General features: G+C 40.5%; 1 protein-coding gene across 1 annotated transcript; it reads right to left on the reverse strand.

Moving 5' to 3' along the window:
* Positions 1-2,667: 2,667 nt before the first annotated feature.
* On the reverse strand, positions 2,668-14,127 carry dusp12 (dual specificity phosphatase 12; the record flags this gene model as incomplete). Its single annotated transcript, NM_001016576.2, is given in 7 exon segments — positions 2,668-3,801; positions 4,883-5,060; positions 7,290-7,380; positions 8,740-8,858; positions 9,840-9,953; positions 11,257-11,534; positions 14,103-14,127. Coding segments are annotated over 6 exon segments (918 nt in total). The 5' UTR covers positions 11,511-11,534; positions 14,103-14,127.
* Between the last annotated feature and the right edge of the window lie 336 nt (positions 14,128-14,463).

Raw genomic sequence — 14,463 nt, forward strand, 5'->3', positions numbered from 1 at the left:
ATGTATTAGTACATGGCTTTCCATTTAAATATTATGTTACCGTATATACTCGAGTATAAGCCGATCCGAATATAAGCCGAGGTACCTAATTTTACCTAAGAAAAGTGGAAAAACCTATTGACTCGAGTATAAGCCTAGGGTGTCACCAGTAGGGCTGGTGCGAGCGAGCCAGCACACAAAGTGTGCTCACACTTTGGTTTAATTGAGTATCCTAAAAATTGCCCCCTGTCTAGCTTAAGAAATATATATAGGGTATAGAGTGTTTTAGACAGTGGTGGCCTAGGAAAGGTACTAGAAAGAGACTAGACATGGTGGAGTTGGCAAAGATCAGGAGAGACTGGAAAAGGCAAAGAACAGGAACAACTGGCCTGGCAAGTGCGGGACAGGTAGGAGCAAGCAGGCATAAAACAGGACAGACAAAAGCAGGACGGAACATTTAGATAATCCCCTACTCAGCATTATAGCTTTTACATTGCTAATACCAGGAATATATTGCATTCTTACCACTACTTTATATATATAACTTTATATAAATGCTCATGCCTCCACTTTATATAAATGCTTGTAACAACCATAATGACTTATATGGATCTTAAATAACATAGGCAGGGCAAACATTGGGCCTGTACTCCAGTATGACATGTTCGTATAACTAATGAGTTATATAGCTTTATGGCAAAACCTCAATTGGTCAAGTGAGTATAGATCACATGCAGACCATTACTATTTTTATATAAAGGGCTAACCACTATTACAGTAGAAACAAAGGAATTAAATGCTGTTTACTGAGCAGTACAAGCACTACACTGTGACTTTTCTCAATGGCAATTGTGTATTTTTGTACTGAAACACAGATTATGTACCTGCCATTTTCCACTCCTTCCTGTTTCTATTCCAAATGATTTCCTTTTTTTTATTGAAATTGGCTACTGATATCCCTCCATGAATTTATGATTATAACTTGAAACTATGGGAAAAAAACATACTCTCTGCCTCTTCCAGCTTCCCAGAACCGCCATCCTGCTACCTGTGCGCTCTTCTCCTGTGCGCCTTTCTGATCTGCTTGGCGCCGCAGTCGCGCCAGTGACGTCACGCGCCCCCTTCAGTTACTCGTGGCCTGATATTAGACCTTGTAAGATCAGGCCACGAGTAACTGAAGGGGGCGCGTGACGTCACTGGCGCGACTGCGGCGCCAAGCAGATCAGAAAGGCGCACAGTTGAAGAGAGCGCACAGTTAGGATGGCGGTTCTGGGAAGCTGGAATAGGGACAGCATGGGCGCAGGTACGTGGGCACATCAGGCACATCCATACCATATACTTGAGTATAAGCCGAGGGTACGTTTTTGAGCACATTTTTAGTGCTCAAAAACTCGACTTATATTCGAGTATATACGGTATATATATATTTTAGAGTTTGATCCAAGGAGTTATCCGATCGCCTATTTTGGGGTCAGGAAGGAATTTTTTTCCCTCAATGAGACTAATTGGCCCCTGTTTTGCTGAGGGGTTTTGTTTGCCTTCCTCTGGATCAACATATAAGCTTCAGCAGAGTATAATATAATAAAAGCCTTTTCTTAAATATAAATGTGTGTCCACCATTTGATTGTCAGGTTTGGGTAGATGGCTCTGATTCATTATGGGGCATATGCTCCCAGATAACAGGATGCCTGGCTGCCCTTTGTGGCCACAATTCACTGATAATTGTTGTGTGTGTATGTGACCAGCGTAAGTACTTACACCAGTACCAACACCCTCCATCCCTATGCTCACAGACACATACATGCCCTGGCGAAGAATCATCCAGTGTAAGTAACAAGGGAACTGGGCCTGTGACAGAGTATTTGAGTAAGTGAGAGCTTACAATCTAATGATTGCTATTCATCATACAATCTTGTTTATGTGATATCTTGGAAGGTAAAAGGTATAAAGGTAAATCTGACCCGTACGAATTTCTATTAAAGAGAATAAAACCTACAGTAACCTTTCATCTGCATATCCCCAACAGATATCTCTCAGCCCAATATTAGATATACTATTAGGCCAACAAGCAAACTGTACCAATCATATCCAGGGTTGTATACTATATACTCATCCAAGGCAGGAGTCCGGGATGGCAGCTTCAGTGGGGCAGCTCTCAGGTCCCAATATAGAAAAAACAGTTTTCTTTGTGGATGAATACAAATTCTCCAACTCAATTATGATTTTTTTTTTACAGTCCCCAAATACAGGTATGGGATCCTTTATCCAGAAACCTGTTATCTAGAAAGCTTTGAATTACAGGAAGGCCATCTCCCATAGAGTCTATTTTAATCATATAATTTAAATGTAAAAAATATATCTCCTTTTTCTCTGTAATAAAACAGTACCTAATTCCAGATTCCAACTAAGATATAATTAATCCTTATTAGAGGCAAAACAATTCTAATGGGTTTATTTATTTAAACAATAATTTTTAGTAGAATGTTATTACAGAGATCCAAATTACAAAAAACCCCAGGACGCAAGCAATCTGGATGACACGTCCCATACCTGAATAAACAGTGGATAATGGTCAGTTTTATATAAACTACACACTAGAGCTGCCCAAAAGGAATACTGTGATCATCCAATAAAGGATAGAAGAGGAAAACCTCTCACGGAGCACCATGGAGCATGAAACATTTAAAAATTCACATCCTTTATTTGTTCAATTAAAAATATGGAAGTCTACAGATAATTCTCCTATTAGAATCACACACTTGAGGCCCTCAGGCACTTTAGCAAGGACTGATCTGATCAAGAGGGAACATTTTTACTGCGTGTCATCTGAAGGAGCTTAGAGGCAAATTCTTCTCAGGGATTGTGTTCTGATTTATAGCTATGACAAGTAGGTTGCATTTTTTTTTCTTCAAGATGTAACATTTCTTATCGGCTGAGGGCTCTGGGTTACCAAGCAGGCACCTTTATATTACTCAGTTCTGCTGATACTGCTCTTCCTCATCTGCAACATGAATCTGCAGATATATAATCTACTAGTTGGGCAGTTTGGACAAAACTGGCGAAATTGCCAACCTAATCTTGGCATGAATGTCCAAGCTTCAAATATGTCTGCGCACAACACCATTAACCAGTTTTCACTTGTACCTCATCTCTTCCTAAAATCAACTAGATCTCCAAAGACTCATATGTCCTTCTCATTCTGGTGAGGTGTCTGTAGCACTACATGCACTCTGTTCAATTGTCACTGCTGTCCATGGCCCTAAACCTTTATACTTCCCTCTATGAGTACACTTCCAAATGAATGGATAAATTATTTCCCTTTTCATTTTTTGAAGTATAGGGAAGTTTAGGGAATGTCCCAAAATACAGTTTCTGCACTATAGTAATTCACTTGCCACAGGAACACTTTGCTTTACTTCATTCTTTGCAATAATGAAAGGGCAGAGAGTCTTGTCTATATGACAAAATATTTAACATTTCTGATGCAGATCATTGTATGGAACATGCCTCAAGAGTATAAAATCTGGCTTCCAGCATCAGCTTTCCACATTAAACGTTGTCTGAATTTAGCAGCCACACTGGAACCCAACAACAATTGAGACTTGGTCTTATCTTCTCAGTATTAATCATTTATCCATTTTCAACATTCCCACCATGTCCTTATGTGTCGCTTTGCTGTATGCCTCGGATATGTAGAGTTTTCGCCTCATCTACTCGGTTCTTATGAATCTGGAAAGCAGGAGTGACCCAGCGACCACATGAGCACTGTACCCCGTACCAGTTGAAGGAGCCCAACTTAGAGCTACATTTTGGGCAGAGAAGCTGAAAACACGAGAGAGAGCCATTTAGTACAGCAATGTACAGTTGTTAATGAAAAAAAGACATCAATCAGACTCATAATGGCAGGAAAAAATACCTTCAGAAGCCACCTTTAATGTGTCTCATGAAGAGAAAAAAAATCCTTCTGGACTTAAATATGGCAAAGAATCAGTACTAAATCTGGTCTCTATGAACAAACTGCAGTACATACTGTAAAACTGAATTCAGCCATTTTTAAATTCATGTACCAGTATCTGGCAGCATTTTTAGGACAATCAGCTTCACCACAAAACAAATCTTCCCGACAATTAACAATTGAATTAAAATCCGGTGCAAGGTGCAGAGTGGGCAAGCATGTATAGCTAACCGCTCGATTGGGCTTTCATTCTTCTTTAAGAACCTTAAAACCAAAAACCTGAACGTCATAACATATCTAAATATCAGCCAGTGGGTGCAGGTGGTAAGTACTGTGCAGCCTGCATCCAATGCTCCCTATTGAGTGCGTCTGAACAATACACAAGTTAGGGGATGGGTTGAGTTTTGATGGGGGGGGGGGGGTATGTTTGTATCCGTCCCTCTGCAAAACCTTCAAAAACACAGTGCTGTCAGACACAACTAGTGTTCTCTGTCATCTGTAATTCAAGCCAAAAGGAACCAAAAACAGAGGGTAAAATGCAAAAAATAGCCAGTTAATTTCAATTTTGATATTTTGAACACTGCCTTCTCTGACATAAATGACCCCACCAGTCTCAATGGATTTCCTTCTATACTATAGGGATACGTGGGCCTTATGTTAGTTTACTCTATGGCCCCTTACATATTCATACAACAAGAGTTCATCTGTCTTATGTGCCTCTTGTCCACTGTAGAGAAATCTAAACTGGCCAGTCAGTCTTTATAATTAAAAAAAGGGATAACTGTACTATACTATCTGAAATCTAAACTCAGATAATTTGTAATGATTGTAATTCCCATATTGCTTTGTTCTCTTTGCCTTTGATTAAGCTCTTACTAAGACTTCTTGCAGTTGTAGCTTTGCATAAAACATTATGCAAAACACAAAACTGAGCACCATTAGCCTCACCTGTCCATCCATTACCCCCAGCAGAGCTTCTTCCATCCACTGAACGGGCTCCACAAAATATGAGGTGCATTTTGTAGAGTCAACTTTCTGTAGTGAGGGCGGCCGTTTGTGAGCAAATGCAGCAGCACCAGTGCCCAAGGCATGATTCAGGATACTGGTCTCCCTGAACAAAGAGCGCCTGAAAGTATATTATAGACAGAATAGGCACCATCATATTCACAACCAAATCTGTATCAACACTGGCAACTTAAATACCCAATGCCCAGGCACTTTATAATAATGTTTTCAGTTTACATTTTTCAAATTTAAATAAGGGCTAAAACAAAAGAAAAAAATGGCCATATTAAAGGGGCAGGTCACTTTTTCAGAATCTCACCCCAAACTGTCCCTGTTGCTAAAATAACAAATACGTCAATAGGGACTTGTTTAAGAAAATGAGCAATTCTTTCTTGTTTTAAGGTCAGAACTAACTCTTCTGTGACCCATTGGAGGAGGAGGAGGCCGCTGATCCCCTTGCTCCACTACCCTCATGTACAGACTGGCATCCGTTTTCCTTGCTCATTTCCATAGAATGAATCATCTTGCCAGTCTATATGAATACTTATGTGAATGACTGAGGAAGAGACAGGACATAAACAGTAGTGGAAGCTGACACTGGCCTGACCTTCCTGGTTGCATATGGTGTTTAACGTTTCCATCGATTTTGTCAGTAGAAACAACATTAGGGGGTAATTCAGAAAATATACCCCATTTTTAACATGAGCTCATTCAGTTGGACATATGTAAAAAGGTGCATAAACACCATCTGAACTTACAAATGTATTTGTTTTTTAAACAGAAATCCCTGACTTCAATTCCTGACTGAAAGGAAACCATATTAGTCTATCTCTGCTCACAGGAACAATTTTACAATCCCCCCTTTGGGCTCACAGGGTCAATCCCACCTACCCTTCACATCTACTGTGACGAGTTGGATTCTTTGGCTTGAAGTCCCTCTGCTTTCCAAAGAATCTGTGTACCACCCACTATGGAAAGCAGAGGGTCTTTAAAGGAGAAAGAAAGGTAAAAACTAAGTAAGCTTTATCAGAAAGGTCTATGTAAATGCAGCCATAAGCACTCGCAGAAACGCTGCACTGACTTCTCTGAAAAAAGATTAGTTGTGTCTGTAATTTCTGTGCCAGAGACACACAGCTTTCTGTTCTCTGCTCTCTCCTGCTCCCCCCTTCCTCAAGAATGCTAAGAACTCAACACACCTCCCCCCCCCAGAGGAATGTGGATCTGAGCCAATCAGCAGGAAGCTGACTCATAGGGGCAGATTTATCAAAACACAAGTTCAAATCCTGAATTTGGATTGGAAACGAAAATTTCTGAAGATCGCAAATATCACGAAAATGCTTACGGAAAAAATCGTATTGGTCACGACAATATCGTATTGGTGCTCCAAAAGTCACAAAATTTTCGTACCGAACAATTGTAAACAGCGGCAAAATCAATCCGTTTTTTTCACGCTAAAAATACGACGAAATAAGACAGTTGCACAAAGTACAAAAAAGTCGTGGAAAATACGATTGGACCGATCGAACGAACGCTCGGAGCGTTCGTGGATAAGTAAATGTGCCCCATAGTCTTACTAACTGAGCATGTTTACTTTGGTCTGCATGTCTGTGCAGGAATGAGGCATTATGGGAACTTTCTTCACACAGCTCAGCGTTTTTTCATCCTGTTTGGCTTCAGATCTTCTGAACAGGTGAAATATGGGGAGACTTAAGGGCACTATTGAGACAACTGAAGGTATGCCTGCAGCTTGGGATTAACTCTTTATTAGCCTTTCCTTCTTCTTTAAGCCCTGGCGGAGGGGGAGCAGAGGCAAAGTATCAATAGTTTCCTTTCCATTTCAAGGACCCATAATTTCTACTTATTTTATTATTTGAAGGCTCAAATGGTGTTTATGCACCTTTTCTACATAACTCCAACTGAACTGGCTCACGTCAAAAAGGGGTACAATTTCTCTATATATTCAAACTGAATTAATGTGAATAGTGAGTGTTCACATCTGAAAGCAAAGGGATATCCACAAACATTTGTCTTGATGAGTGTCCTCCTTTTTGCAGTTAATCAAAGACAAAGAGCGGATTGTCTTACTAGACAGTTTGTAGCTGTAAGAGGGAAATGTAAACCCTCAAAACAAATAAAGTGCTTAGAAGAGCACTCTAAGCAATTTTAGAAAAATGTGGAAATGCATCTTAGAAGGTGTGGATCTTAACGGATATAGGGCTGTGGTGGCTTTGGGCTGCTACAGAAGTTTTTCTTGCTGACACAGTGGTGCATTTCTGTTAGAATTGCCAAAAGCCTGAAATTCTATGTAACCTATATATGCAGAAATGTACCATTTGCAGTCATGCTCTACCTGCATTTCCTACACCTGTAGAGAACCTCTGCAGTCTGCGCCATGGAACAAGGGTCAGAAGCAAAAACTTCTTGGGGTAACTTCAGTAGCTCTGGAAGACAAGCACATAAAACATACTTTAATTATTAAGCCATGCTATGTTTTCGTTATGAATGGTAGTGCATTATGTAATTCAGCAGTGACAGCTCCAACTTCAGCCTCCTTTTACCCTAATTAAGTCAGTGATCCCCAACCATTGGCTTGTAAGCAACATGTTGCTCACCAACCCCTTGGATGTTGCTCTCAGTGCCCCCAAACCAGGTAGTTATTTTTGAATTCCTGACTTGGTGGCAAGCTTTGATTGAATAAAAACAAGATTTACTACCAAATAAAGCCTCCTGTAAACTGATAGTGTGCATAGAGGCTACCTAATCACAGTCAATCACAGCCCTTATCTGGCACCTCCATGAACTTTTATGATGCTTGTGTTGCTCTTTTTACATTTGATTGTGGCTCAAGAGTAAGAAAGGTTGGGGATCCCCGTATTAAGTCGACTGGTCGAGAAAGCAGAATAATGTTGTTTGGCCATCTTGATACTGACAAATGTACTATATCAGGCACATAAGCCACATATTATTAAACTGGTCAGGCATCAGCAAAACTGAATTTCCTATGGATGGGTCAGCCTATGTGGAGCTACAAAGGGCAGATATTGGTGCACCTTCTCCTTTCCCTGCTAATATCTGTTCCAAGTAGGACTACACAGTGCCTGTCAATGGAGCTACAGAAATTAGCACATGACAGACAGATCCTGCTTTTAATAACATTCTCTGCACTCCTGGCTCTGATTCTGCAAACAATCCTACAAGCCAACGCATTAAAACTTAATGAAAGACCTAGAGGAGACCTGACCTTTGCTACACTGATTTAAGTGTTAAAAAGGGATAAACACTGCTTTCAGCTGCAATGTTCGATAAATGTATATTGGGTGAAGGACCTCTGAAAAAACATCAGTGTTGGTTATAAAACTAAAAATTCTTTTTTGCAAAGTAAAAGGAGAGATAATTCTAAGCAACTTGTCAATATGCAGAATTATACATTTTTAGTTATTTGTAAATAATTGCTATTTGTTTCTCTTTCTACTCTCCTTGATATGGCAATGTAGCAGAAATCAGTCCTCCAGCTCTGTAAATAAGCTTGCTTAAGCTACACTGTTTCAGGAGTCAGAAACACAAGTGCAGAGAATAAGAACAGCCACATTTTTTAATAGTGATTACATTTACATATAACATTAAAACAAAAAATACTCAATTAAAGTATAGTAGGAAGTTGCTTAGAATCATTTTTGTCATTATGGAATAAACAGTTCTCGGGTGAAGTTCCCCTTTAAGTACTCTACTAATTATAAATGCAGAAGGAACAGCAAAGTAACTTTTGTACGCTCTTTTGATGAAACTGAATTTAAGCTCACCTGGGTACTTCTCTGTGACTTTCTGCAGGCGATACTGTTTGTAGCTTGCACACGTCATGTCCACATCACAGCCCATTGTTTCATACAGAGATAATTGGCCAAGAAACTCCTCATTCATACTGCAAAGTAAACAATAACTAAGTCAAGTTCAAGGTTATTTGTATGTGAAATATATTTTTATTCTTTCTAGAGGAGACTTAAGACTTAATTTCCATACCACATCCTGCTGCACACAGGATGATGCAGCGCCTGTGAATGCAGACACTGGAGTGTGCTTAAAGCGGAGGGGCTGTTTCTCTGCCTGTGCTTATAGTCAGGCCAAGAAACAGCCCCATATAGCACTAAGTGAAAAGGAACACTGGCCCAGGGTAAACCCTAGTGGCGCCAATGTTAATTCACTTTTTTTTGTATTTAAAAGTCCAGATTTCTTACATTTACATTATATAGCTCAATGCATATTTTTTTTGCCCCAGTGAGCCCACCATCTGTTTTTTTTCTGAATGCTAAATCAACAACAGGCAAATCAAGCAGTGTAGTAAATACTAAAGAGACATTTTGATAAAAGTGGGAAAAGTAAAATGTTCCCCCCTCAACTACATTAATATAAACGGCATTATGTAAACCATTTGTATACATACAGCACTATATCTTTAACGAGCCTGGAATGAGTGGATCTTTCACCCTATATGCCCACCCAAGGAGGGAAATATCAGGTTAATTCAATAGTTTGGCCCTAGGGCCAAACAACTTAATTACAACAAAGAGTACAGGACCCTCAGAGCGAAGACTACAACAATACGGTCCCCGATCTGGCAGGACAATAACAACCTGCCTGATAGGCCAATTTTCAACCAGATATCGATCAGGAAGGCCCATGGGGGGGGGTCCCCATACATGGGCAGATATGCTGCCAAAATGTTCTGATGGGCTCAAATGGCAGTTTTTATCTGCCCGTGTATGGCCACCTTAAGAATGAGAGATTGGCTACCATATTTCAAAAAGTAAAGCAGTTTAAGAAATACTGTGCCCCTGGATTTCTCTTTCTTACTCAGGGTTTATTTTGTTTTCTTCTGTTTCTTTGTAAACCTCAAAAAACCTACCGGATGTCCGACTTCAGAGCCTGTAGCCTTGAGCAAGCATCTTCCAAGGAAAGATTGGAGGTGTGCATCAAATAAGCTGCAATTACTGCGGCACTTCGGCTCACCCCGGCATGACTGGAATGCAGATATAGAAGATATAATTATATTTAATGTTTACATGCCTTTTAAGTAGGATTCGAGGTAGCAGTAATGTGGCTAATCTATTGGCAGTAAAATGCCAAAATGACTTTCCTTCTCCTTTAAATCAAGATCCCTGGAAGACCCAGGGATTCAATTTCCAAGCTCTGGAAAACCCCAGGTCTCAAGTATTTTGGATAACTGGTCCCATACTTGTATTTAAATAATTACTCAAAAACACACATTTTTCATTATTTATCAAGTGTACAAAGCATAAAAAACACGAATACAAAACTATGCCATCTAAAAGCTGGCAAGGTCATATAAAATACGATGGGAGTTGTCCTAGGCAAATTGTAACAATCTCTTTTTTGTATTCGTTACTCGTTTTTATTTGTTTGTGCTTTTTATATTCTGATCTTTTTATAAATAACTTTTGTCAACATATGTGCTTTTTTAAATTGGGAGTTTTTTCGTGGTAGAAAAATCCATGAAAATTATACAATTTTCAATTTTGATCAATTTGCTTCTAAGTTTCAGAGATACAGAAGTATGAGTGCACCAATCATACAAATGCCCCAAAACCACACATTTGATTATACTATTCCCTTATCTGCAAACTACAAATATGGCGCCAGCAATTAGACCCTCAATTAAATCCTTAGCACTTGTTCCACATAAACTGCAAACAAAGTTGTTTTCAATGTGCCATCCCCATTAATGTCCAAATACACCGAGGCCTTTGCTGCTCCACCAGGTTATATATCATTCTGTACAAACAGCAACTGTGTTTTCTGGGTTTGGTATTGGACCTAAAGTTGCTGGGATGCAGGGAATGAAAAGTAGTGGAGGTGGGGTACAAACACTAAAATCTGCAATGTCTCAGTGGTGGTGCAGATGCCCCCTCGATACCAATATCAATAGTAAAAGCAAAAGTAAAGGCTACATACACACACACACACACACACACACAAACTGTGCTTTACAGGGACTTCACCCACTTTTATATGTCTACATATTTTAATCAGGTAAGTTTGAATGAGGAAAAAAATAGGCATTAATAGTTTCGGCACAATATGAGATTTACAGTACTGTCAAAAACATTACACAGAATATCTTAACCATTTACAGACTGTATGATATAGAGAATTGTCCTAGTGCTGCTCTACATATCTAGTGATATGCATTTTCTTAATGACTTGCAAAGCTGGGATTGTAATTTTACATCTATATAAACTATAACATTTTGTTGTTTTAAAACATTTTTCTCCAAGAAATAAGAATAACAGGGGGAGCTCACCAGTGAACAAGTACAGATCGACCACATTTCCCCAAAGCCTCTTTCAAGAAGTCTGTACATGCAGGTAAACAACTTAGGAGGTCTTGGCTGGCGTCATCCAGTATATGAACAAACTTTGTAATGAACCCATCCAGCCCAGTTGGTACTTCACTGTCCACCGTCAGCACATGAGTGATACCGGCCTCTTGCAATCTCTGCAGATCAGCAGCATCACTAGCGCTGCCGAGGTACAACCCAGGCAGGACGCAGATCATTGTTGCAGAAGTAAAAGACTCCCCCTGAATTATGGAAGGATAAAATGCACATACATTACTGCAGATATTGACTGCTATTATTAGTACCATTTATTCAGCAACTACCAACACGGCTGGCAGGTATTTTTCATTGCCTTCTCCTAGTCTGCGCTCCCTTGTCATTTCCCCCGCCGCCTATCATTATTCAGAGGGGACAATGACTGCGCAAGTAGTTATATGACATGTACATTTGTGGTGTTTCGAGGAATTTGTGACCAAAGATTCCAGGTATCATGGGCCTGATTTCATGCAGGCTCAATTAACATTGTTTTTAGTTTAGTTCTGCTTAGGTTCAGGGGCATGGCTGTGCTGTCATAGTGACATTTGATCAGTTTGTACTGTGACCTTAGGTAGTTAACCTATATGTTTACTACTTTTACTATTTAATAAAATGGCCAATTCTAAGAATTCTTTTTTATAGTTTTTAAATTATTTTCCTTCTTCTTCAAACTCTTTGCAGCTTTTCAAATTGGAGGTCACTGACCCCAGCAGACAAAAAACTGCTCCTCTGTGAGGCTACAGTTTTTATTTGTCTTTACTGCTGCTCATATATCAGTCTTTCGTTCAAACCACTGCCTGGTTGCTAAGGTAATTTGGACCCAAGCAACCAGATAGCTGCTGAAAGTCCAAACTGAAAAGCTGCTATGCAAAAACTGAAATAATGAGAAAAACTACAAGTAATAAAAAATAAAGACAAATTGCAAATTATCTAAGAATATTACTCTCTACATCATACTAAAAGTTTACTCAAAGATGAACAACCCTGTTAAAAGAGAATAAAGCTTAATGTTCATTATAATGTCCCTAGAAATGTTATGTGCAACATACGGGCACAGAAAGCCTTATCTTTAATTTTATATGCCAGATGTGGGTGGGTTAATTGGCTGATTTTTACCATGCAGGTTTGGGGGGTCAGTTTTGACAAGCCATTGCATGATCCTGTCAGATTGCAGATGATTGGTTGTATAATGTAATCTGCTGATGCACCATATTGGTGGGTGAAGTAAACAGGTACTGCAGCCCCACTTCACTTCCTGCGTCCGCTCATTACGGCTGTTGGCCTGAACAAAGTGAACAATGGAATGTGACATTATATGATATTTAAGGCCACTCATACAGTACATTTGTATGGAATGCGAACCAGTGTATGGCCTGTATTTAGACAGGTCCTCCTTCACTTTTTTAAGTTTAAAAATCAGTATAAAGGATATTGCAAAATATACCATTGATCCACAACCCATGGTTCACCAGTAACATAGTTTTTAGCCCCCCTTTTATTTTGCTCCCAGTGGCCTCAAAGCAGGTGCTTGGCAGCAAGTTTTGAAGGCATAAAGACACAGCTTTACTGCCAAACAGAGCTTCTTGAGGGGTGAGAGTCTTTGTAAAGGTGGCCATACACGCACCGATAATATCGTACGAAACCTCGTTTCGTACGATATTCGGTGCGTGTATGGTATGTCTGCGAGTCGACCGATATCGCAGGAAGCTGCCGAACGGGCCAGTTAAAAGATTTTGATGGGGTGCCTTCAGCGCTGAATCGGCAGAAGGAGGTAGAAATCCTATTGTTTCTACCTCCTTACCTGCCGATTCAGCCCTGAATGGTGTGTGGCGGATCTGACGATGTTTCGTGCGACTGTATGGCCATCTTAAGGCTCCCATATATTCAATCACAGCCCTTTGTTTAGCAAGAGCTTTTCAATGCTGGTGTGCCTCCTCCTACACTTTGAACATTTAAATGTGGCTCACTGGTTAAAAAGGTGGGGGGAGACTCCATGGTTATGGCCTTATAGTGTTATATAGTGTCTAAAAGAAACAGTATGGTAGCTCTTAGCCATTTATAACCACATAGAAATAATATTCTGAGCACACAATTGCCTGAGCGTTTTAGGGTAACAGTATGGCAGCTTTCTCCAAGCCACTGGCAGAAAGTACCAGAATCTTATGCTAAATGTACCCCCTCCAGTCCCACAGTAGTACTATACCTCTTAATCACACACATTACCCCATACAAACTGCAGCCCTGCTGCCTTTAATCCCCCTCACCCCCATCTCCACCAATGCACCCAACATCCCTCTGTCAGTTTCCACAGAATTACCCCCACAGGCTGACAGCCCTGGAACACTCCCACCTACATCATTCGTTCTATATTTGCTCTCATTATAGTCGCCTTTATTCCGTCCCTACCCCCAGGCACAGATGCCCCCACAGAGATGGCACTAACCCCCTGGAATTATGAAAATAATGATCCAGCATAGGATTTCCTAAACTCTTCGTCTTCTGTAACCTACAGGGTAACAAAATAAGATCTGAAAGGTCTACTGTGCATCATATAAGCCATTACTACTCCCAGCTCCAGCAAAGCCCACAGACTCGGTGCCTAAGGGTCCGTCACGGACTATAGGGGCAAGGCGAGTGGAATCAGGACACCCGTGACCCCACGCACCGACCTGTCCAGGCCTGTATAGGATTACGGTGAGTAAATAAAGCCCCCGCATTTCTTTAGTTGGTGTTCTAACTACTCACTGGCTCAAAAGCGCCACAAGTCACTATACCTTGCGCAAATATTAACCAAACACCCCCATAGAATCCGCCATATTTCTTACGGAGCCTCTACCACGCTCGACCGACGTTAAGCCGCAACACGTCCCATCCCGTCGGCCAAGCTGGTTTCAGGAATGCTGGGACTTGTAGTTCTCGAGCATTCATTGCCCGTCCCTGAGGAAAAACAGGTTCATTTTGGAAAGAGGCTTTGGGTGGAACAGAATGGAAAGCGACGTCAGAAACTTACAGTGCAAGCCTTGCTCTTCTATTGGAGCTTGAATACTGACGTGGCTGGGAGCGTTCCGCCCCGCCCTCTCTTGCGTCACTGACTGGAGCCAGCCTATTGCTGAGCCTATTGCTGAGCTGTACTTC

This window comes from Xenopus tropicalis, chromosome 5 (assembly GCF_000004195.4).
Source record: "Xenopus tropicalis strain Nigerian chromosome 5, UCB_Xtro_10.0, whole genome shotgun sequence".
Taxonomy (NCBI): Eukaryota; Metazoa; Chordata; class Amphibia; order Anura; family Pipidae; genus Xenopus; species Xenopus tropicalis.